This window comes from Cheilinus undulatus, linkage group 5 (assembly GCF_018320785.1).
Source record: "Cheilinus undulatus linkage group 5, ASM1832078v1, whole genome shotgun sequence".
Taxonomy (NCBI): Eukaryota; Metazoa; Chordata; class Actinopteri; order Labriformes; family Labridae; genus Cheilinus; species Cheilinus undulatus.
Window position 1 is genome coordinate 37,255,401 of NC_054869.1, and position 25,761 is coordinate 37,281,161.

The window sequence follows — 25,761 nt, forward strand, 5'->3', positions numbered from 1 at the left end:
CAAAAGTCCTGTTTTCAGATAAAAGTCAGTTCTGTTTTTCATTTGGAAATCAAGGTCCCAGAGTCTGGAGGATGATCAGAGAGGCACAGGATCCAGGGGGCTTGAAGTCCAGTGTTTTCAGTTTGGGGAGCCTCGTCATCTGCTGCTGTTAGTCAACTGTGCTTCATCAAGTCCAGAGTCAATGCTATCAGCCGTCTACCAGGAGGCTTTAGATCACTTCATGCTTCTGTCTGCTGAGCAGCTTTATGGAGGAATTGATTTCCTTCTCAAGCAGGATTTGGCACCTGCCTACAATGAAGTGAGAACTACCAGAAACTGGTTTGCTGACCATGGTATAGCTGTGTTTGATTGGCCAGCCAGCTCACCTCACCTGAACCCCATAGATGATCTCTGGGGAAATGTCAAGAGGAAGATGAGCGACACCAGACTCAGCAATACAGACGACCCGAAGGCTGCTATCAGAGCAACCTGGGCTTCACAACACCCCAGCAGTGCCACGGACTGATTGGCACCATGCCACATTGCATTGATGCAGTAATTTATGTAAAAGGGGCTCCAATCAACTACTGAATGCATAAATGAGCATTGTTTTCGTACTATAATCCTTTTTTGGACTAGTGTTTGTGATATTCTCATTTGTAGAGATAGCGGATTTTTGATTTTCATGAGCTGTAAGCTGTTATCATCAATATTATAACAGAAAAGGTCTTATCAACAAACATTTTTGGAGCTTATTACAACCAGAGTGGCTGTGGCAGACCCAATATGCATCTGTTGATATCAGGTGCATTTATCATCATATTCACACGTATATTTCAGTCAGTCCGTGCCGTCCCTGTGCATGTTTGGTGCTTATTACTACAGCAGTGGCTGTGAGAGACCTAGTATGCTAATGTTGTTACCAGAATAACTAGTGTACTGGTGCCAAAAGTAAAACTTTTCACACAAAACAAGAGTGCAAATCTACACAGAGGAATTAAACACCAAATATCACATTTCTTTGACTAAGGAGTCTCAGAAATCTTAGCCATCAGTCTTTGATTATAAAACACACTAGAAAAGCTGACACCATGGGACTGGCCATGAGAGAAAAAGGGTGACTCTGGTTTTTTCACCTCATTTTTGTGCGCTCAGTGGTTGCATGGCAGTGTGTTTTCTATAGGTCACGCAGGACAATAGTGAGGCCGTGAACAGTGCACCTATTGTGATGGGGCTCAACAGAGGGACTTTGACTTTGTCAGCAGTGTGGAATAACCCAGGGGGGGCTGACAGGGGATTGATTCATGGCAGAGGGCTACGCTGCTCACCTCCTCTACACTGGAACAGTCCCTGTGGAGCTTAAATAAAGGTTTAAACTCTTCATCCAGAAGGAGAGGGAGGAAAAGACATGGCTTAGGGGGGAAGATGAGAAAGGAAAGACCAGGCTAGCTGGTTGAAGTAACATTGGATGTTCCTCGCTGACCCCTTCTGTGTAAAGGGTCAATATGAGCTCCCCTGGTGGATCCCCTGGGGCAAGCAATGTTGGCTGTCCTGAATCTGAGGATGCTGCTGAAGGACAAACTAATAGCTGCCATCTAAAGGGAATACAATCAGTAGATATAGCCGGGGAGGGAAGGTCGAGCATTGTGGAGCAGCTGGTGAGACCGGCACTGCCAGGGAGGAAGGCACACAGAAAAACCTGCAGCAGGGACAATGGAGGACGACGGAGAGAGGGAAGCCAAGACAGGGACGAGGAGCATCAAAATGTTGGACATGTTGCAGAAAGTGTAGAACAAGGGAGACTAAGGCAGAGAAAGACTGGAAGACTTGAGAAACATGTCAACGGAGACCACGACAGAGAGGGAAGCACTGAAAGTCTGTCGAGCAGTAACTCTGATGCCTTAAACAGCACTGCAGAAGCTGGAGAAGGATCAAACGGCATCATGCATCCTCGACTTACAAGTCTGAACCCTCAACCCCCTTGGCTAGCCGTGAGGTCTTCTCCTCTCCTACAGTCTCCAATCCCAACCAGATCCACACCTTCAACCCCTCAAAGATTTACATCCAGGACAGCAGGAGAACTCCACCGCTACCCCTCCAGCTCATCCAGAGAGCCGGATCCATTCTGGGTGGACGTGAGATCAGGAGCCGCAACCAGAAGATCCCAGCCAAGGAACCTGACTCGAACACCAAACCCTTCTGTGACGAGCTCAGAAATAGGAGAAGAAGAGGAGGACGAAGAAGAGGAGGATGTTGAAGATGGAGTTGCAGGAGGCAGCGGTGCGACGGAAATGATGAGTCAAACTGTGGCCTCAGTAGCAGTGCAACCGTGTGTTCCTTTTGGGGAGAGAAGGATGAGTAAAAGAGAGAAGAACAGGATGAAATGTCTGAGGAGGAGGCAGAGGAGACGGGAGAGGTGGAGACAGAGTCAGCTGCAGGACAACAGACAGGTGAGTGACAAAGTTATCCTGTAATTTAACACAATAATGGGTGCTGACATCAGTTTACTTTCCCCTAATGTTTAATTAGTCATTTAAGCTTAGATTTAGGCCAGGGTGTTCTATATCTTTGTTAAAAGAGGAGTCACAAAACAGTGTATATTATTAGATTTTTTATGGTGACTTAGCAACTAACTGCAATTACCATTTTGATCCAGTTTCATTGCAGTAGCTCTTTGGCACATGCAAAAAAACTCCTGGAAATGTCAGGAAATGTTAGGAATGAGCTGCATGTGGGAACAAAAATAGATGAATTTTTCACCCCAACTTTTCCTGCCAGCTCCTTTGTACAATTTCCAAGAGAATTAAGGGTGAACTGATGTGCAAACACAGCAGTAATATTCAGGAAGATCCACTAAGTGCATTACTTTTTTCCTCTTTTTGAGTCTTCACATACACAATGAAGCTGCTTTATACTCTTTTCAGCTCACCAGCATGTTATTTTCCCTTTTTTGTTGATACTTTGACTATATCCCATTACACATAGCATTGATATAAAAGCAAAAATAGCCACATTGGTGTTCAACACTGTTGACGGTCTTGGATAGGATGTAACCTTAATGTCTTGATTACTTCGTACAGTATCTTGCCTCACTATGCCCCCGTCCAACAAGACAAAAAGCCATTCAGGAAGATTTCAGGAGTAGACTGTCCTGAATACGGGCAGCAGTTATTCACATGAGTTGGGAAACTGTGGGCTGTCGGTTCAAGTCCCAGTTGGGCCAAGTCTGGAAATAGGTCTGGTTACTGGATAGGGGCCAGTTTCCTTCATAAGTGCAGCTGAGGTAACCTTATGAAGCAGCGAGATTTGTCAGACTATCAGGCAAAAGCGTCCTTCAAAGCTCAAATCTACAACATCTGTGCTGAACCAAAGTGAAATGGGGAAAAAGTACATAAGTAAAAGTGCTGTCACTCTGGTTAAAATTTACTTAAGAGAAAAAGTGCTGGTCCAGAGATCTAATCAAGTAAAAGTAAAAAGTATTTAATTTAAAGTTTATTTTAAGTACTGCGTAGCTACTGAGGAGTTGTACAATAAAATATGATCTTTCCTTATTGGCAAGAACAAAAAGAAAATAGGTCACCTACCAGGTTGTCTAGATAAAGTCACACCTTTTTATTAAAGTGAATTAAACAACTAAATTGACAGTGTAAATTAAGCTAATATAAAGTTAAATTTAAGACTTTAAACGTGTACATATCAGTCCACACCACACATAGTTGAACTACACCTTTAAAGTTGTTTAAATTTTTACAGTATGACAGAGCTGAAAAACCTCTTGATATGGTGGTTCTCCACCAGCAAGAACAAACAGAGTCAACCTCATATCAGGGCAATGCACACCGATGAAGAATATGCATTATGGGTCTATTAGGACCACCTAAAGTCACAGGCGGCAACTCTAACTCAGTGGATAACTTCACTCATGGTGCCAAAGTGTCATATCATAAAAACAACAATCTATATGGCTTTAGTGAGAGAGCTTGAGGGTATCCCTGTAGCCTCCCTCCAAGCTCAGATACTTTTCATCTTAAAGGGTACTCTGCATCACCTAGAGTTTAAGAGCACCTGTTTTTGTTTTCAAGATTTTCTCATTGGATGATTTGATTAACCAGAAAAAAAGAAAAATAAACATGAATGGTAGACATTTTCCTAAAAGCTACATCCCTTAAGTCATCATAACTGGGTCAGGAAAACAGTATTGTTAAGTTTGAATACCCAGTTACCTGTCAGTTATCAAACTCCCTTCAATCAAATCCAGGTGCCTATGTGTCTTGAGCTCTTTTGTCTCTAAATCCTTCTGTCACCTGATTTCCCCCAAGATGTTAGCTAACAATACGAGACTAACTATTGTGTCCACTTTGTGGAACTCCGTGCAGTTAAATGTGTAGATTATTCTGTATCTGCATGTATGTCTATTCATTGCATCTACAGTCTGTCTCTCGACAGCCCTATCAACAGCCAGCTAATCTCAATAGCCATTGTCTGTGCAGTTTAAAGAGGGGTTACATGTGAATTAGTTGCATGATGAGACTCAGGCAGAGAGCTCTTCAAACCAGCCACACAAAAGAGCAGATTCAGTTTTGACTGGCTGCTGCAGATCAACAGACTGGCAGATTAAAATTATTCTTAGAGATAGAATTAGCTGCTTTGAAACAGAGAGTATCCATTTCCTAATTATAACCCCCCTGCTGATTATATTGTTTAAAATTAAGATATTCTTCTCTCCTTTTTAGGGGGTTTGGACGTAATCTTCTGCAGTGATGTAGATATGTAGTGCATGGATTGTCTGGTTCCTGCAGATAAAATTGTGTCCTTTTTAATGAAGTGGATTAAAGTGGATTATTTCTGTCAGTGAATAAGGATTATTATCCACCATGAGGACAGATTGCAAGGTTTAAAATGCATTTCAACTTGTCACACAAGTTTAAGTTAATTGTCTTTTAGTGGTGCAAATTAAAGTCAACTTACTTTTGCAAATCCCTCTTACCAATTACCTGCACTGCACACCACTGATGAGTTCAATAATAGGGAGAAAATAAGCCTGGGACCACTTTTGAGAAAGGATTTGACCTGCAGTGTTTTTTTTTATCATTGGGAGTAGTTTCCCTAGTGCTTTCAATGCAAGTTTATGGCATTTGCTTTCAAACTTCAAACCAGTGATTCTCATCTTTGTCTGTGCTGTCAATTGCTTTTTGTTTTAATGTTTGTCTTTACTATTCAGTGGTGCAGTGTTAAGCCCTGTCGCCTGACAGCAGGAAGGTTCCTGGTTTGAATCCCTCTCAGACAGAAGACTTTGTCTGTTCTCGCTGTACATGGCTGGGTTCTCCAGGTACTCAGAGGAAACAACAAGTAACTAATCTAAAACTAGTTATTTCAGCTTATTTTTCCACTTCAACAGCTGATACATTGTTTTTATAAAAGCATATCATGCCAACTGTCACTTGTCTAAATATCAACTATTAGAAGAATAAAGCGATAGCCATAAACTTCCTTGGGTGACACATTTCCATTCAGCTCTTCTGGTCAGGGTTAGTTTCTCCAATTTATCTTCAGAAAGTTCAAGAAAGTCTGTAACACACTGGCGTTCAGAAAGACAGGGAACTCTGGATGGGGAGAGATGCAGACTGCAGGCTTCTGTGAGCTGCTGTCCTCAACCAGAAATGTCCTGAAGTAGTGTTGTCAACAACTCCCACTCATGGCAACAGTAGCTCTGGTGGTCATGGGCTCACATGACCTTTCCACCTACGTACACCAGGTAGTAACTTGGGATTGCTCCTGCATAATAAAGTAGAAAACACAGCAATATTGCTATTCAATTCAAATAGAGTTAAATGTAACACTTTAGATGTGTCTTTATTGGTCCACATTGTAGTTAAAATACACTTTTAGAATTGGTAAATATTTCACAAGGTGATAGAGCCGTAGTGGGCTGCATGAGTTCACGTTCTCCCCATACATGTGTGGATTCTCTCTGGGTGTTCTGGCTTCCTCCCACCACCAAAAACATGCTTGTTAGGTGTGTGAGCATGCCTGGTTGTTTGTCTATATGTCAGCCCTGTGATTGACTGGCCTCTTGCCAAATGACAGCTTGGATAGGCTTAGAGAACTCCAGTGACCCTGAACTGGTTCAGTGGTGTAGAAAATGTTGTAACTTGTAAATCTGTATCAAGATGGGTCTCCATCTCCAAACTCACAGCAAAGTAATAAATACTAATAAAGACTTTGCACAATGCATCCTTTATGAACACCTAAAATCACAAGCGGGAACTCTAACTCGGTGGATAATTTCACTCATGGTGCAAATGTGTGATCAAAAACAACAACAAAACGCTAGAAACATGAGCAAAAGAACTCCAGCAGAGATCACTGTACAAAACACATCTAAATACTCTGCAACCCCCCCCCATGAAATAGCCATGGGTAGAGTAAACATTAACTCTGAAATGTTTAACCCTGCAATATCCAGGTTTTGCTGTGTACAAAAGCTATTTTGGGATGTAATATGGAAACATTCTCTCTGTGCTCCTGTGTAGTTAGCAGAGATGAAAAAAATACAAGAGTATTGTACTGGAATAAAAGTGCAGTTTCTCTGGTTAAAACCTGCTAAAGTAGAAGTAAAAGTACTGATTTAAAAATGTGCTCATAAAAGTACTAAATGCAATTAGTTTATTTCCAATTTGACTTTTTAAATGACCTCCACTCCAGCATTTAGTACAGGTTAGTTCATCTTAGAATAAAGACTTAAGTCAGCTCAACCAGAATTAAAAGATATGCTTATAGTTACTTTTAAAGCTCTGTAAATTACTAACTGTGTTGAGTTTTTTTTTAACACCATTTACATCATTGAAGTTATTAAGAATGACATTGAACTTTAACAGAAAAATGCAAGCTGTTATTACACACAACAAGAGCAGGGTTGCTCTTTTAAGTGACTCTCTTGAAATCACTGTTCCAAAACAAAAGCCGTTGAATTTTAGAAAAAAAAAGTTTTTTATTTTTGCTTTTAAAGCTCCTTATCCACATACTGGCTCCTACATCCAGTCTTTATGCTAAGCTGTTTTCCATACTAAAGGCACATTTTTAAGGACTGAATTAATCATCTTAAATAACCCTCAGTGAAGTCAATAATCTTGCTGGTTTTATTAGTCCCATAAACTCTTTTATTGAGAGGACATTGATTGAACTTGTCGAGTTGTTTATCATCGTCATTGCTTACTGAGTGTGCATGCTTTTCTTCCTCTGCTTTAACTTTGAACATTCATTAAGTCAGCTGGTCTTATTTGGAGGCTACTCACTGAATCCACTGAGCTTTGACAGTTTTCCATTCAGGCTATTTGACACATTTGGTCATTCAGGATACTTTAAAGGAAACTTAATCTATTTTTCAACCTTTTAGGACACACAGCCCTCCAAAAAAATTAGAAAATTTAGATTTATGTAATTTGATTTTTTTTTTTTTTTTTTTTTTTTTGCCTTTTCATGAGCTTTATTTATAGCAAAGTGTAGTTTAAGCCCATGTAATAAGAATTGTTTAACTTGGAGCCCTTTTGTGTACAGTTCTAAGCTGGCAAAGGGTCAAACCCAGCCTTGTTGACATCTACTTTACCACATGAAGTGCTTCCTTCCTTTAACACTGGGTTGTTCTGTTATTATCCAGCTGCTCTAATGCTGCTGAATGCAAGCTGAGATGTGGTTGGAGTTTGTGCTTGTAGTTCTGCAGAAAATGTTGCTGTACAAGTACGTCACTCCTTCTAAGTTTGCACAGCAAATATTTCTCATGTTAGAGGTGTAGCAAGTAAAATCTGATGGAGGTGAAGGTGGAGGTTTCCTCCCAGTCACGATCTATGCATCACAAGCATTCCTTCCCTTTGATAAAGAAGGATGTATTTTCTATTTATGTTCAATGTAACCAAGACAGAGCTGCCATGTTACCACGCATGTTGCCTGCGGAGAGTCTCATTGGCCGTTATAACTTGGGAGCTGTGTGTTCTATCTTCTTTCTTAATGACACACCTTGGGAGGCAAGGCTGGTGCAACAGGGAAGTCCCTGGAGCTCCCCCTGGGCGAGAAAGTGGTAATTACTCTTGAAGCGCCCCCTTAAGCTTTTCTGAGAGCCGAGCTATAGACGCAGATCCCTGAGGGTCTCCTGACACAGGTGGGTGACTTAAGGAGCGCCGGATACTTCCCTCAAATTGGGTTTTTATACTCATCATATGAGTTAAAGCTGGAAATTGAAAGCTGAGGGTGGATTTGGTTGCAGAGCCACTCAGAGGGAGAATGTAGAGACACTTCAAGTTTGAGGGATTACGCATGAAGAAATGAAGGAATACAAACTAGTTAAAAATAACAGAGAGCAGGGCATCATCAGCACAGGGGTGGAAAATGACGAACTGCTTTTACACAGATTACTTGTTTTTTGTGTAGTTTGTGAAAATCATTATTTTTACTTTTACTCAGGATGTTTGAGGGGCAGGGGCGAAATGGTTACAAGGGCACCTGATGCATGCAGTGGGGCACCAGTGCAACAATAAGGTTGCCAACACCGACAACAATATGGTAGATTACATGACTGTGTTAGTGCCTTCTGCTCCTCTATGACCAACAGCATACATGCTATTAGATCCATTACCAAGCGCAACCAGACAGGCAGCCAAGACAAAGTTTTGGATAAGAGAAAAGCTTCTTCTCTGTTTTTGGTGCATTTCTGTGGCTGCCTTACATCGCTACTAATATGCCTGGCATATACTACAGCATTTTCAGTTGTTTTCAGTGGTTTCATGCCTAAGCAGACATTTCTTCAGACAGTGACTTCTTGATGGAAAACTTTTTCAAAACAAAATAGGGTCTCTTTGCCAAATTTTGTCTAAACAGAGGGTCCTTTAAAGGGCACTTGAGCAGATTTCATCTACTCACAGGGCGACTGAGAGGTTACACTGTCAAATTTGTCCTCTGAGAGGGCACTCCAGCGGCCTTTGTCAAATTTTGTCCACATAAAGGACCATTAAGAAGGCACATTGTCAAATTTTGTCAAACTTTGTCCGTTCAGATTGTACTCCAGAGGCACTTTGTCAAATTCTATTTGCTCAGAGTCCAAACTTTATCCACATTAAGAAGGCACTCGGTCAAATTTTGTCCACCCAGATGGAACTCCAGAGGCATGTTATCCAATTTTGTCCCCTCAGATAGTACTACAGAGGCCTTATGCCAAATTTTGTCCTCTCAGAGGACTCTCCAGTGACATTTAATCAAATCTTGTTCACCAAGAGGGCATTGATCATATTTTGTCCCCTCAGAGAGTACTCCAGGGGCCTTTTGTCAAAATTTGTCCTCTCAGAAGACACTCTTGAAGCACTTTGCCAAATGTTATACACTCAGAGGGCATTTCAGAGGTACTTCATCATGTTACTCTACCTAAAGGCATCAGAAAGGGCACTTTATTTGGATTTTATTTAAACATTAGGGCACCAAGAAAGGCGATCATTCCCCTGCCCCCCTCTGAGTCCACCAGTGTTTTACTTAGGTGTGTTTTGAGGGAAGTGTTGTTCTTTATTACATTTTCAAAAGTATTTATTCCTGAGTAAAATAAAAAAAAACCAAACAAAAAAAAAAAAACACTAAATGCCAAAACAAGGAGGTCCAAGCTTTCTGCCAACAAATAGAAAATTGCCAGTATTTTGTCTTTGACAACATGAGAGAGAATGACTCCACATTTCATCCCAAAACAGCTTTACATTTTACTTTAGGAGAAGCCACACCTTATAATAAATAAATAAATAATCTGGCTGGAGATCCATATTCTTTTGTTATCATTGTACATTAAGTCAAGATCATATTTCACTGTGAAAGCCCCTTGGGTATGAAAAGTAGCTACTCAGCACTTTGAGTAAACTTTAAATGTCATACCTTTTACTTTTACTTGAGTACTTATGGATCAGTAATTCTAGTAAATCTTCTTCTTGTGTGTAATAGTCTGGTACTTTTTCCACCTCTGCATCAGCATAAAAACACTCTGAAATTCCAAAGTTGTGAATGCATGCGTCAGTCTTGTGATCTTTTGCTTAAAAATAGCAGTTCTGTGCCCAAAGAGATACTCGCCTCTGTTTCCTGTAAAATGAATGAAGTTTGGGGGCAGCATCGGGGTCAGATCACAGTGATTACACTTTACGGTAAGAAGTGAGAAAATGTAGGAAAGGAGACATTTCATTCTACAGAAATCACACCTGACACCCTCATGTCCTCACACATATGATTACAGCATGCAGATGGCTGTCAAAGACATTTACACTCTCTGAATAAGGTGTGTGACAGACGTGAGTGTCTTAAATGGGATCTCAGGAGGAGAGTGAGAGAGGACATTTTCACTCTTATTTATTACTGGATGACGTGTTGACATCTTGTAGTAGTAATGTATGATTTTTGTTGTTTTTAATGTGACTGTCTGAGGTGTTTTCTCGGGTTATCACAAGTTCAGATTCTAGAGAAGAAGATTGAACTTCATCACTTTTTATAATGTGCTTTGTTCAACAGGACAAATGAGACAGATCCATTAGTAGATCCGTAGTATGTGTTTAGGAGCTGCTGAATAAATATGCTGTAATCTGTCCCTCTGCCCAAATGTGGGATTAAATCAAATCTCCTACTTGTGTTGATTTTGGTGCTCTGCTTAGTCAAAGCTGCACATTGCCTGCATATGTTGACACTGTTTCTTAATTCTATTTATTTGTTTTTGACAAGTCTTATCCTGTTATCAACAGTCAAGCATATCACATATTGTAATGATTTACTTTGGAAAATGTAGTTTAAAATAAGAAAAAAGGCAGTTTCTTTAGTGTGTTGTTAATCATCTGACACTTGTCCTACGGCAGCATTTACACACTTTAAAAATAACTTTTAAAACAGTCAGTCTTTGTGCTGGTGGCCTAGTTTGCTTTTGTAGGTCACTGAGAGGCAACAGTAATTATTTCAGTCTTTTTCATGGAGAACTTTTGGTTTGCATTGGTTCAAGGGACTCCTGTATGCAATGCTATGCCCCTTACCTCTTTGCTGATCCTGTCCTGTACATGTTTAAAGCTGGCCACTTAGCAGATGACTTTCAGATCTTCAAGGATTTTTTAAAAGGGACATCACAAAAATAAGGACAGATTCAAATGTTTTTTCATCCTGTTACTCTCTGAGAGCTCACACTAGATGACTCAGCCAGACTGTGAGACCTCAAATCTGCTGTCTGTGGATTCCCCACACTAAGTCTCTCAGAAACATGTGTGACCAAACCTGACTTCAGAAGGGAAACAAACATGGAGGACGACTGAAATCCTCGACCTGCTGTGTGTTACAGCAAAACTTTAAAAGCAAGGAAACGTGAGTGAAATCCTGGAGAGATGAAGGTGGTTATGAGCAGTAAAACTACGTAATATTTGGTTGGTGTCACCGTCTGCTCATTCCCCCTGAGGTAGTCTGACCTTGATTTATATCAAACATGTTTGATTTTCATATAGGCCCTATTTTTTCCCAACTTTTCATAGGAGGCAATTCAGGCATAAAGTCAGGGTTAAAATTGTGACCATTTAAAGTCATGTCATATGAAGAAATCACCTCCTGCTTCCTTCTATCAGTCAGTTGTATCACCCACTATCAGTCTCTGATGTGCCTTTAATCATTTACATAACACCTACCCCACAAAAATTGTTCCATGCATTTAAAACTACCATTTAGAAATCAGAAATATTTTCACTGATGGTCTTGTTTGTAGTTTAGGTCACATGGAGGCATCAGTGTTGAATCCATTTCTTTTGTAACTAGTTAAAGCTCCAGACTGGGGCTTAAAGCTTTAAAGATAGTCATTAGCCTGTATGTTGTCCTTCGCAATTTTTTACCCCTTTTCAAAAGTTTGTTAAATGATTATAGGTTTATTTGATGTATGTGTAATATTTATTGGGCCCCTGAGGACAACAAATGGCATTATTTGCTGCCATAAAAAGAGTTTATAGTTTCAAAAGAATATTTTGTTTAAACTTGATTTAAAAAAAACTATGTATTTCGACACCTGATGATAGCACATCATCAGATGTGCATGTGTTCATGTGTATGAAAATCCTTGAGGACAATCTGCAAGGCAACTAAAGAGAAAATTAATTTTCCAATGATGGACAGTAAATGGTTTAAAACCATTCCAGTGAATGGTTTAAAGACAACATGGTGAATGCTCTGGATCTGTTTCCATGCCCAGACTTCAGTTCAACAGGCAAAAAAATAAAGAGTTGAATTCTACAGACCAACATTCATTTAAATGAAAGAGTTAAACATCCAAATGGGTCGCTTCTTTGTATAGGCACTGTATAAAAGAAAAGATGATACAGATCATTAGGATTTTATGAAAAAAAAACATGAATTTCTGATATTTTAAAGTCATAAATTCATAAATAAGAACAACAGATTTTTTGTTTAAAAAGTGAAACATTTTCACTCAAAATTTAAGTGCTAAAAAGTAATTAATTTACAAGAAAAAAAATATTTTTCAACAGTCAAAAATGTCTTGAAAACCATAAGAGTTTGACGGATTTAGATTTTTTTTAAAAATCACCCATTGCATGGAAGAAAATCATCCCAAATTCGTCTGTTTTCTTAAAACAAGTCCTGCTTTTAAGAGCCTTGTCAAATTATGCTTTTCACTAGGACTGATCAGAAAGGAAGAACCTGTGATTTTGGCAAAGATGAAGAGACATTTCTGCAAACTGGGGCTTTCTGGACACTTTTTCAGTTTGGTTTCTCATAATTTTATAACTTTATAAAGATGTAAATTTATGACTTCGTAAACTTTTATATTTTGGGTGCTTTTTTGCCTTCAATTGAGAGAGGAGAATGGAGAAAGTCAGAAACAGGAATGTGTAAGAGGTGAATGACCTACAGTGAGAGAGCCACAGACTGGGCTTTAACCTTAGCGCACACATACATGGTGAACAACCTACTGACTAGGCCATCTGTGCCTGACTTTATAAACTTGAAATTTTCAAATTCATAAAGTCAAAATTTACAACCTTTTGAGAAAAGGCTGTTAGACAGAAAATGGCAGCACATTCTCCTCTCAGTGAAACCAGGGTGGACCATATTACAACAAACATGTAGTAAAAATGAAGAAAACCAAGTACTATTGAAAAAATCCTAATTGACCGGTTCTTCGTTGTTTCTTCCTATCCCAGAGTTCCACAGGAAACCCATCCAGCAGCAGCAGTGAGGATGAGGAGGACCTGAGTGCGGGGGACAGAGAAGGCTACATCTGCGCCGTGTGTTTGGACGTCTACTTCAGCCCTTACATGTGCCACCCCTGTAACCACATCTTCTGTGAACCCTGTCTGAGGACGCTGGCGAAGAACAGCCCCACCAACACACCCTGCCCCCTCTGCAGAACAATCATCACGCACGTTTTCTTCCAGAAGGGTGAGCTGATGGACACCGAGTGCTTACATTACCACTGTCATGATTTGTTTATCTCCTCTACTTCTGACTCCACTCAGCGGTCTAGATTGAAGAAGAAGAGATTATAGAAAAACACGCCAGAAAAATGTGGTTCTGGAAGTAGAATAATCCATGACAGTGTGACAGTAAATGTTTGCAGCTGTGTGTGTATTGTTTTGTCTGTATGCTGCACACAACATCTAAGCAGCAGATTGTTCAGAGAGCCCAGCTGCAGATGTCCCAAAGGGAGCGGAGTAGACCTTTAGTTCAGCTCTCACCAGATGAGTCACCCCCGACCGAAAATCAAACGCAACCTCAATACTTTCATTGTGTGCTTTCTGATGGAAAAAGGACTTCTTATGGGTGGAAAATTGGTGTGATAAGACAAAAAAGATATTTTAAGCAAGTAAGAAATAACACCTTCATTTCATATGTAACTCTTAAAAATGCTTTAAAAAAATGATTATTTTCCACTTATGCTTTGAAGTTTGGGACATTTTTATGTAACCACATGATCAGTGCTTGCTGATTACATGGGACATGGTCTGATTTGGACAAAGCTATGAATAAGTAATGAGTTCTGTGATTCACTTTGGCCTACTTCTGGCTGTATGTAGGAGAAATCGAGCAGCAGCAGAGACACTGCTGTGGCCATAAAAAGGCAGAGTGGCCATTGTTATGAGCACTACAGACACACTAAGGGCTCTTGTGAGTGATTAGGTGACAAGGATTGTAGATTAGATTCTTGTGTTGATTACCAAAGCCAAGGTCGCACGGCTACAGAACAAGGAGAAAATGAGGATGCTGCATCTGCTGCTTTACTTGTGTTGAATGTGTTGGAATAAATCAAACACAATCTATCCAGGCCATCAAGGAGTGGAGGTGTGAATAAGATGTGCACTTTTGATAATACAGTGTCTCTCTGTGTCTTTCCCTTTATTTAACAGAGCTGAACCAAACAGCGAGGACATTCTTCCCAAAGGAATACCTTTCTCGGAAACAGAATTTCCAGAAAGCAAGCTGTGCGAAGTGGCCTCTGCCGAGCTGCAGGAAACTCTTCCGCATCTTTGGAGGCAAGTTTTAATCACCAATACATGCAAACTCTATCAGTTTGGTTTTGATAAGTCAGTTTTGACACAATAACAGCAACAATAGAGGCTTTATTTACAAGTTTTCATCCTTATTAACTCCTTGTTACTCTCTGGGTCTTTCACATGTACACTATATGGACAAAAGTATTTGGCCACACCTGTTAAGAACTTAATTCAGGTGTTTGAATCAGACCTGTTGCCACAAAATCAGGCATCTTACCATGCAGTCTCCATTTGCAAACATTTTTGAAACTGAGTGGGTCTTTCTGAAAAGTGCAGCGACTTCAAGCATGGTACTGTGTTAGGATACCAGCTTGGCAATAAGATGGTTCCTGAAATTTCAACTGCAAGTGATATTATTAGAAGGTGGAAGCATTTAGGAACAACAGCAGCTCAGCCAAGAAGCGGAAGACCACATAAAATCAAAGAGCAGGATCAACAAATGCGTAAAGGTTGCTAACGCTCTGCAAAGCTGAGAAGTTACAAACTTCTACTTGCATTAATGTAAGGCAGCTTATCTCCTGTGAGGGGCAGTCTTAATGCTTCTGCATACCAAGACGTTCTGGACAATGCTATGCTTCCAACTTTGTGCCAGCAGCTTCTGGAAGGCCCTTTTCTTTTCCAACATGACTGGAAGGACTGTAACTAAGACTGTAAGGACATGGTTTGGTGAGTTTGGTGCTTCAGCATACCAAGACATTTTGGACAATGCACTGTAAAAATCACACTTGATTAATGTAAACAAGTTATGATTTTGTGGATGCACTCTTGTGACTGAACTAGTTGACACAACACATTATATTGAGTTTCTTAAACTATGTGAGATATATACCAAGCAAACAAATATTTAAGTTGAGCCAGCATTTTCTTGTTGCTATACTTAAATGGTTGGCAAAAATATTCAAGCTGAGCCAATTGACGTGTATTTTTAATGAAAACATTTTCTGCTAACTCAACATTTTTTGCTATGAGCATGTTTTGTCAACTAAATACCAACATAAAGTATTGAGTTGGGTGTCTAACTCAAAAAAGCTGTGAAACTTGTCACTTTACTATTTTACATTGGGCCCTCAAATTCATTTTTTACATTGTGCTATGATTCCAACTTTGTGGCAACAGTTTGGGGACAGCCCTTTACCCCAGTGCTCAAAGTAAGGACTATATAGACATGGTTTGATGAGTTCAGTGTGGAACAACTTGACTGGCCTGAATAGAGTCCTGACCCAAACTCCATCGAGCATCTTTGGGTGAACTGGAATGGAGATTGCATGCCAGGTCTTTTTGTCCAACATCAGTGCCTGACCACATAAATGCTATTCAGAATAAATGGGCACAAATTCCCACAAAAACACTAAAAAAATGTTGTGGCTAGCTTTCCCTGAAGAGTGGGGGCTGTTCTAGCTGCATTTTAAAGTACCTGTATTTGAATACAATGTCATTGCAGCTCCTGTTGGTGTAATGGTCAGGCAGTCGAGTATTTTTGTCGATATTGTGTACTTTCTTTTTAAACATAGAGTCTGTGATAAATCCTGAATGGAAGTAGTGTTGGATCCTTTCCACAAATTAGCCTTTAACTTGTACATCTGTTGACCTTGACCTACCAATTAAAGCTATATGAGGTTCTAAATATGTTTTTGCAATATAAGGACTAAAGGTAACAGTTCATGTTGAACAAAAAACAATTTGATACGATAAATTTATGCTCTACTTTTTCAGATTAAACAGTGAAGGAACTAAAGGAACTAAATTAAGCCATATTCACCAAGGGATGCTTGTAAGCAAAAGTCTTGCTTAGGTAAAACTGGTTTACAAATGTTTTTTTTTTTTTTTTGGCTTTCTCATAAATCCAGTGTTTACAATTTCTTTCACTTTTTCAGCATGATATTAAATAAAATGACCAGATAAACATGGACATAGACTCAGTGATGCCACCTATTGGTTTCTAAAGAGCCATTATGAAGCCAAACAATGGTTATCACCAAATTAAAAGTGTTGCCTCCATTCAACATTTAATCAGTCTTAAACAGACAAAGAGTTGAAGCTAGGCCTCAAACCTTTGAGAAACAGCTTGAATGCACCTGCCTGTCAGTTAACTTTTAGCCTTAATAGTCACAACCAATGTAGCACAGGTACTCAGTCCACAGGAAAAGGCTGGGATGTCCCAGCCCTGATTTTGTTGGATGTTCATAACAAAAGTAAAGTATAAATTTAAAACACTCATGAAAAAATAAGAGAACTAAAACAAAGAGGCATTATCCTCCTGTCCACTCTGCTACCCTGACCTCTTTTTCTTTATCATGCATTTGCATCTGACATTTTGTAATTGGACACTAATCTGGGTCTGTATCCTCTCATTGTCATCTTAAAAAGATATCTACTGTCATATTTGATATGAAGGATATCACTTGGGTCTGATCAATCAAAGGAAACTAATAGGAACTGGTAGCTTGGTTTTAATCTTAACAAAACCTCCAGATTGTGGTGCACAAAACTACTGGCCATTATTTTTAAATAAAGCCAATTAAAGGGTACAACATCCAAAAGGGTAAATTCTTTTTATAGGCACTCTATGCATCAACCTAGAATGTAAGAAAAATGACAACTTAAGAAATGTTTTGTAGCCATTTCCCTTCATTGTGTTTCATATTATTCAAAACTTCCAGTTTTTAAGCCTCATTTGTCTTCTTAGGCTTTCAGAGGCAGTCCAGTCCCATCGCTCGACGCCAGTTCCCCCATGGAGGAGGCTACCGTCTGGACACTCTGGACTTTGAGGACGACTCTCGAGGCTGGCGCTTTGACATGGACATGGTCATCATCTACATCTACTCCGTCAACTGGGTCATTGGCTTTTTCATATTTTGCTTCCTTTGCTACCTCTTCTTCCCTTCTTTTTGAACCTCCTGAAACACTCAGAAAGGATGGAGACCCTAAAAGAAATGACTAAAATAAAGACTGAAAGAAGAAACAGAGGGCAGGGACCCTCATGATTGTAGTAGAGAGGGGGAAAGTGAGGTGAAATGAAAGACAATTAAATTCAAGCAGAGCTTGGTGTGGTGGAGGGAAAAACAACAGAGTGTCAGCTTGTTGTCTCTCATTAATAAATGATTGAAATGGGGAAATGGTGTATAGGGGGATGTTTGGGAATCCAATGTTCTCTGGGCTCTGTTTCCACAAGATGCACATGTAATATTAGCTGCTCATCATGTTCTCCCTTGCATTGAGGGGAGTAAAACTCCAACAACATGACATTTCAGGGCCACAGCAGGTAGGGTACATGTTTTGATAATGAAAAGTCAAAGTGTGTCATGTCTTTGCAGTTTCCAGGAGAAACTGGCTTACTGTTAAAGTGACATATTTTATAAAGTTTACAGAGAAACAAAGGCAGTATAGGTTTGTGTTTGTGTGGCTTTTAAACTAATCGGTAAATTTAAAAAGCTTTTAACTTTTTCATGCATTTTTTTATTTACTGTCAAAAGCATAGCATATTTCTTGACAGATTTCAAGTTTGTTGTGTTTGGATACCAATTACTGCCAAAAGACTGACTGTCAATCTCTTTGACTGAAACCCTCATCCACACATTCATCACCTCCTGTCTTAACTACTGCAACAAAGTCTAGTCTGGAGTACCCAGCAAAGCCCTGGACAGGCTCCAGTCTGTCCTAAAATCCACTGCCAGGATTCTCACCCATGCTAGGCCCTGGCAGCACATCACCCCAACCCTTATCCACCTTGACTCGCTCCCAACAGTCACATAATAATTCCAAAACCCTCCTTCCCACTATGAATCCCTTCCTTCTCTTGCCCCTCAGTACCCTTCAGACCTCTTTCATCCTACACCCCGTCTCAGAAACTCCAGTCCTCACTCACTTGTCTGTCCTTTATTCCAAACACCAGACTCTGTACCCACAGAGACAGAGCCTTTAGGGTTTCAGCCCCTATCTCACTGGAACAATTTCCCTGCAGATATCATCAGTGCTCCCTCTTTAGACATGTTAAAAAAAACCTCCTCAAACACCACCTGTTCACCAAAGCCTGCATCTTTTCAATCTGCCACCCCTCCCCCAGGCGCTCATCTTTTGGTGCTTTGTTGTTGTGTTTTCGTCTGTCTTGCCGTAAAGCTTCCTTGGGTCCCGTGGATAGCATCATATAAATCCAGGTTTTTAACATGATCAACATTATTAAAAGGAATCGTTGTCATTTCCTTCCTATACCAGCAAAAAAAAAAAAAAAAAAAAAAAAAAATATCAAGCACTGACAACACAGACCTCAGTTTGGCAGAGATAAATAATAATGAGCAAATGCAAGTAATACATTTTTATAGCTGCTAATAGGGATGGATAGAGATTCATTTTAACCAATTCCCATGTTTAAATATGCTTTTCAGTCAGGAAATTTCAGTCCTTTTGGACACACTTTAAGGTTTCAGGATGGTCAAGGAAACAAACTTCAGTCCTTGAAAACACTTTAAAGTTTAAAGAATGATGACAAATAAAGAAAAATATCTCAACTTACATAGGTCTGTTGGTTCAGCCTAAATCTCCACAAATGTATTTGTATATTCGGACAAAATTGACTATCGATGTATGCTGAAATACACAGGCAAAATACTGGATGTAAATATCGGCAGAAATTTTGATGTCTGCCAATACTGATATTTGCCTTTTTAAGCTAGTATCTGCCAGTACTGATACCAGACTGATATTGTGCATCCCTAGCTGTTAGCATTAATGCTCTAATCCTGATGCGGTTAAAGTCCATGATTAGTGCATTTAACTTTTTAATTACATTTATGGCATGCTTTATTTTCCCTTTCAGCACACTTTGGTCAAGCCACTGCAACATCTCCCTGCAGCCACAGTAAAATAAGTCCACCACTGCTCCATCACTTAAAAACGTTCAGACAGCTCAGTGAGTCAAAAGTTATCTCCACCTTGTGTTAGCAAACATTTCACATTTTATTATTTCTCTTTACCTTTTTTTTCAATCCATCACAACTTCTTTTTCTGTATTTGAGTTTATGTTATGCTCTACTAATAATTATGTTTTTTTTTTCAAAATTAAAGCAGGTCTGCATCCCACCAGGAGGTTAATTACCCTTAGTCCAGGTCAAAATAAACATGCGCGACACAATGAGCCTGTTTTGGAAAGGGACCCTGGCTGCACGATGGTGTTTTGTGCCATCAACTTCACCTGGAAGGCAGCAGCTGCCTGGAAGGCACATCCCACTCTCTGACTCTCTTCCAATCAGGTGAAGCCATGAGCTTAACCCCTCATCCAATCACCAGTCACCATGGTATCAAGTGAGCAACTTTCCACTTCCTCAGACAACTATGCTAGCTGCCTGCTAGCTTCCCTGTTAGGCATATGTTTTTAAATTTTAGCTACCTTAAGTCAAATCTGAATAATGTCATAGATAAAAGCAAACAAGCAAGCAAAATCAACCCAGCTGAATCTCTTTAGCAGATTAGGAGAAGCTTATGCATTTGGTAGGCATCTAGATGCCTTCTGGATGCTTAGTAACCTAACATATTGAGCCTAACTTACTTCAAGGCAGCTACAGACATGGTAGGGACGTGTTTAATTCTCCAGACTGCTTATACTGGCTACCTGCCTGGCAGCTAACCTGACACGCCAGATGGTTGTGTGAAACTCATCCAAAGCTTCAATAGGAAAGGTTTGGGAAAAGGCAGAGGCTTTGAAAAAAATTTGGACCGTGATTGGATGAACGTTCTGTCACATCTCTACGGGCCAATCAGAGGTACAAAACACGTGAAGTAGCCACTATCAAGCTGCGCATGCACAGCTACCGAGGACTAACACGAAACATGGCGATTGTAGATATGTAAGTACTCGACTTTTGTCATTTTTGAAAAGAAAACAACTCACTGCTGTTCTTTGTTCTTCTTCTTTACCGAAGAAATGTCATCAAGTTCTGATAAAACTGGCGCTTTAGCAGCATCCACGCTAATGTCTTCCGCCATAATGGCACCAGCCTCTTGCTGCTGCTTGTTTATGTCACAACTCTGCCGCACCCAAAAGTACTCCCCCAGTCCCTGATTGGTCCTGTCACTTTCTAACCGGACCCAAACGGATCAGATTGGAGTTTTGCAGGATGGATTCGCCACTGAAAAACAAGGAAACGGGCGTATCCATCTGCTGTGCAAGGTTACCAGGCAGCCTGTTGGTTGTGTAAAACTGTAAGGCAGCTACGCATCGTTGGTGCTTTCCTTCCAGGCAACATATATACTAACTACCTGCCAGGCAACCACTTTGCCCCTTTCAGTTATCCACAAAAAATGAGCTGCCTGGCCGGTAGCCAGTATAAGCAGCCTGGAAGACATTAAGGCCTTGTCCACACGGAGCAGAAATGTTATATTTCTGTTTTGTTTTGAAAAAAAATTCTGTAAAGACGGGATAATTTCCGGAAACATATGCATAAGCACGGAACCACTGAAAACAACTGGATACGCTGTAGTATATATGCCAAGCCTGTACGTGGCGCTATACTGCTGCCACTAAAATGCACCAAAAGAGAGAAGATCACAGAAAACTGACAAAAACTTCCTTCCACTTGCCCTCCTGGATGTGTTCTGCATTGGATTTAAGAACATCTGATGTATACTGTTCTCAGTGGTGGTAAAGGAGCATCAGATTTTGCTGATTAAGCCCTTATAAGCTCAGTAGCTTCTGCAGCACGAACACACCCCCGTAATCCGCAGTTGTTGTTTTGGTTCGACATGGGCATGCTGGGGGTAAGTGGGCTACGCTATTGTGTGATGTTATTGTTTCAAGAAAGATGCAGTTGGCTGTCCACACGGAGATGAAACGGTTTCAAAAAGTAGCGTTTATGGCCTCCTAAAACGCTGTTTCCGTGTGCATGAAACACCGGTATGACAAAAAACTTTTGCGTATGCTCCTGAATTCGTCTCTGTGTGGTTGGGGCCTAAGATTGGGAGGACCAAGGACTGAAAGACTCTGACTTTTGCATGCTCACGTACCGGGAACACCACACAGCTTTGCCCAGTGACCCATTGGATTGATGGATAACACTGCCAAGGTAGGTGAACTGCTCCACAACTTCCTCGCTCTCACCATTCCCAGACACAGATTCAGTGTCAGCATCCAAGGCATCCCTGAATGCCTGGATCTTTGTTTTAGCCCTGGAGACACGCAACCCCAACGCTTCAGCCTCCTCACTCAGCAAGTTTAGAGCCCACACAAGGACACCCACAGTCTCAAGCTCAAGATATCACAGCAAAGTCTGGACATCACCACAGTTCATCACTCCAGCTACTTGTCCCATTATCCAGTCCATACAAGTACTGAAGAGCGCAGGAGCTCAGGTGCACCCCTATCTCACCCCAGAATCAACTGGGAAGAAGTCAGAGATGAAGCCAGCACACTCTACAACACTCTCTGTATCAGAATATGGGACAGATATCAACTGGAAGAGCAAACTTTGGATCCCACGGAGCACCAGAATCCATAGGCTGCAAGAGCAACCCCCTTTGGGGGGGGCACCCATTGAGGACCTGAAGTGCCACATTTGATTAAATATTAATACATTGATATTATTTGGTTTTAGGTTGTAAGCTTTAGTTATAATTTGTTTACAATAAGAATAAAAACATATTGATTTGTGTTTCTGAGTCAAGGAAAAGTTAGGGAAGTTCCTAGAATAACCTCTGGCAATTCAGAGCTGTGGATGTAAATTGTCAAATCTTTCATTGAGATTTACCAAGAAATGATCAAGAGGTGAAGCTGTTCCAGATTCTAAATTTGGGTTTACCTTATCTGAAACACAGGCTCTATTTAGTTCTGAAGGAGTCTGACTTTTCCAGTCTTCCTGATTGATTCGACTCGGTCCGTCATGGGTTCCAATGCCGTCTTTTTAAGAGGTCAACATTCAAAAATCAAAGACAACATTGCAGCAGAATCTGGTACATTCAAAAAGACATGAAATTATATTACAAGGCACTGTGCGTATGCCTTTGGGTGCATGTAAAAAACACTTACATGAATGGGAGTCTCTCTTTGCATTCTCAATTAAATAGTAATGCAGGTTCTGAAAAAGCACTCAGCATACACTGAAATGGACTCCTAATTTATTCAGAATACCAACCACATACATTCCTCTGTGCTTGTGTAAAGCTAGGATGGCTAATAGTCTCTGCTGAAAGCTGCCGATGGATTCAGGCACATTTACAGATACTAACAAAGAGAAATGTTAGAAGACTAGTTTTTTATGGGTTTAACCACACATCACACTCCTACTCTTATTGATAAATTATACATTTATATAACTCATACTGTATGTATATTTCATGCCATGTTGCTCAATTTGTGTGTGAATGCATGAAAGCTGCTCTCTTCCAATTTTATGATACACTTTTACATCATTTTGATGCAGTCAGATGAGATTCAAGCTACCATTTGAACAATTTGTGCTAAGTCAGTGGTTTAAAAATAATGTTTGGATTTATCTTAGGTTCAAGAAGGACAAGTCAAAACATGTACAGAGTAAAACATGAGGAAAGAGTTATAGCAACCATCCTTTTATAAATCATTATGTAGCACATTTTGTATTGTTATCACAATTTTGAACACTATCATTGCACATACCTTTTTCTCATAACTTGCAATCCTATTACCAAGTCTACTACACCAATATCTCTATATTTTTGAGGTGGCTGTGAAGTCATGATAATGCAACACAGCTTAGTATATCTTCAGGAATGTTATGTTTATCAGATTGCTGGATGGATAGGAAAAAAGAAAGTACACTATATGGACAAAAGTATTTGACCACCTGACCTTGACACCAACAGGAACTGTGTTGACATTATTCAAAAACATGCATTTTAATGTGGAGTTGGCCTCCCCTTTGCAGCTATAACAGCCTTTACACTTCTTCGGAGACTTTCCACAAGAATTTAGTGTTGCTGTGGGAATTTGTGCCCATTCATTCTGTGGAACATTTATGAGGTCAGGCACTGATGTTGTTGTACAAGAAGGCCGGGCTCTGAATCTCTGTTCCAGTTCATCCCAAATGTGCTTGATGGGGTTGAGGTCAGGACTCTGTGTGGGCCAGTCAAGTGCTTTTATACTGAACTCATCAAACCATGTCTTCATAGTCCTTGATTTGTGCACCAGGGCACAGACATGTTGGAATGGAAAAGGGCCTTCCTCAATCTGTTTCTAAAAGTTAAAAGTATGTTTTTATTAAGCAAATATATGAGATAGAAAGTCAAAATCATGAATTTTAAGGGTCAAAATATGAAATAACACTTAAAATCATGAGTTTAAAAGGTCAAACTATGAGATAAAACTCAAGATCACGAGTTTAAACGGTCAAAATATGAGAAAAGATTTGGAATCATGAGTTTTAAAGGTCAAACTATGAGATCAAAATCAAAGTCATGAGTTTAAAATGTAAAAATATGAGAGAAAAATCGAAATCATTGGTTTAAGATGGTAAAATATGAGATACAAATCAAAATAATGAGTATTAAGGGTCAAAATATGAGGTAAGATTCATAATAATGGGTTCAAATGGTCAAAATATGACATTAAATTCAAAATTTCAAGTTTAAGAAGTCAAGACGTGAGATTTAATTTTAATTTGTGAGTCTAAAATGTCAAAATATGAGATTTAAAGTCAAAGTCAGAAGTTGAAAAGGTCAATATATAAAAGAAAAAGTCTAAATAATAAGTTGAAGTCGTACTGTGAGATGAAAAATTGAAAACATGAAATGAAAACACAATTGAATTACTTTTTTTCTCCACATCCCTGACTTTTTATTCAATTAGTTAAACTTTTTTCCACATCTATAATGACTTAACAAGGATATTGTAAGGGGCGCAGGTGGCCTAGTGGTTTAAGGTGCGCCCCATGTTCCCAGACAGCCTGGGTTCAGATCCAGTCTGAGGCCCTTAACCACGTCTCTCCCCCCACTCTTGTCCCTCTTTCTGACTCTATCCACTGTCCTCCTCTATCAAATAAAGGTACAAAAATGCCCCCCCCCCCCAAAAAAAAAAATCTTAATCTTAAAAGGATATTTTAAAATCTTTAAGGTGAAGTTTATGGTTGTAATATGATCTTGTGGGTATAAATGTACCACGGGCCCGATTTGGCCCCCGGGCCTTGTGTTTGACACCTCTGATGTGGTTTATGAGTAACTCCCTTATAGTTAACCTATAACAAATTGACATAGTAATGAGTTAAGGAAGGAGTTAAAAACAGCTTGTTAGTTACCTGGTTATAAATGAGACACTAGTTAATCAAGAACACCTGAGTAGGCAAATGCTAGTTTGGCAATGGGAATGAGTAACTAATTAGCTACGCGTTAATAAGAGAATTAATAAGTAACTGGCTGGTTGTTAACAGGAAATAACTGAGTAATGGGAGACTAAGTATCGTTAATAAAAAAGTACCCAGTATGATGTTCCATAGGACAAATAAAGAGTAACTAATGATTTAACTAATAATTCACTACTGTTTAATTGTGTAATGATCAGCTGAAAGTAACTATCTTGCAAAGCAGATGGACACACCCATTTCCTTGTTTTTCACTGGTGAATCCATCTTGCAAAGCTCCCATCTGAACCGTTTGGGCTCAGTTAGAAAGTGACAGGACCAATCAGCAACAAGAGGCAGTACTTTCAGGCGCAGCAGAGTCGTGACGTAAACAAGCAGCAGCAAGAGCTGATGCAGTTATGGCAGAAGAGATTAGTGTGGATGCTGCTAAAGCGCCAGTTTTATCAGAACTTGACGGCATTTCTTTGTTAAAAGAAGAACAAAGAACAGTTGTGAGTTGTTTTCTTTTCAAAGACGACAAAAGTCGAGTACTTACATGTCTGTAGTCGCCATGCTTTGCGTTAGTCGTCAGTAGCTGCGCACGTGCAGCTTGATAGCAGCTACCTCATGTGTTTTGTTGCTCTGATTGGTCCATAGAGATGTGACGGACAGGACGTTCACCCAACCATACTCCGAGTTTTTTTTTTTTCAAAGCCTCTGCCTTTTCTCAAACGTTTCCTATTGAAGCTTTCCCAGATGGATGTGTGAAACAAATCTATCTAACCTGTCAGGTTAGAAAGTAAGTAGTTACTCTGTCAAATGTGATGAGGATTTTCTACCAGTTTTACCAACTTACGGTAAATCAGCAGTTACTTCCTGTTTGATTCCAAGCATTATCTTTTTATGAACATTAAGTAGCCAAAGTTTACCTCATTCCTTCA

At 39.8% G+C, this 25,761-nt stretch overlaps 1 protein-coding gene across 7 annotated transcripts in view; it reads left to right on the forward strand.

Annotated features, from left to right (window-relative positions):
* Positions 1-17,691, forward strand: part of rnf180a (ring finger protein 180a) — a 60,571-nt gene extending 42,880 nt beyond the window's left edge. For all 7 annotated transcript variants that reach the window (XM_041786663.1, XM_041786664.1, XM_041786662.1 and 4 more), the window contains 3 exons: positions 13,176-13,413; positions 14,379-14,504; positions 17,212-17,691. In XM_041786663.1, coding sequence (XP_041642597.1) covers positions 13,176-13,413; positions 14,379-14,504; positions 17,212-17,417 — 570 coding nt within the window. In that variant the 3' untranslated portion in view covers positions 17,418-17,691. The remainder of the gene's footprint in view (positions 1-13,175; positions 13,414-14,378; positions 14,505-17,211) is intronic.
* The last annotated feature ends 8,070 nt before the right edge of the window (positions 17,692-25,761 follow it).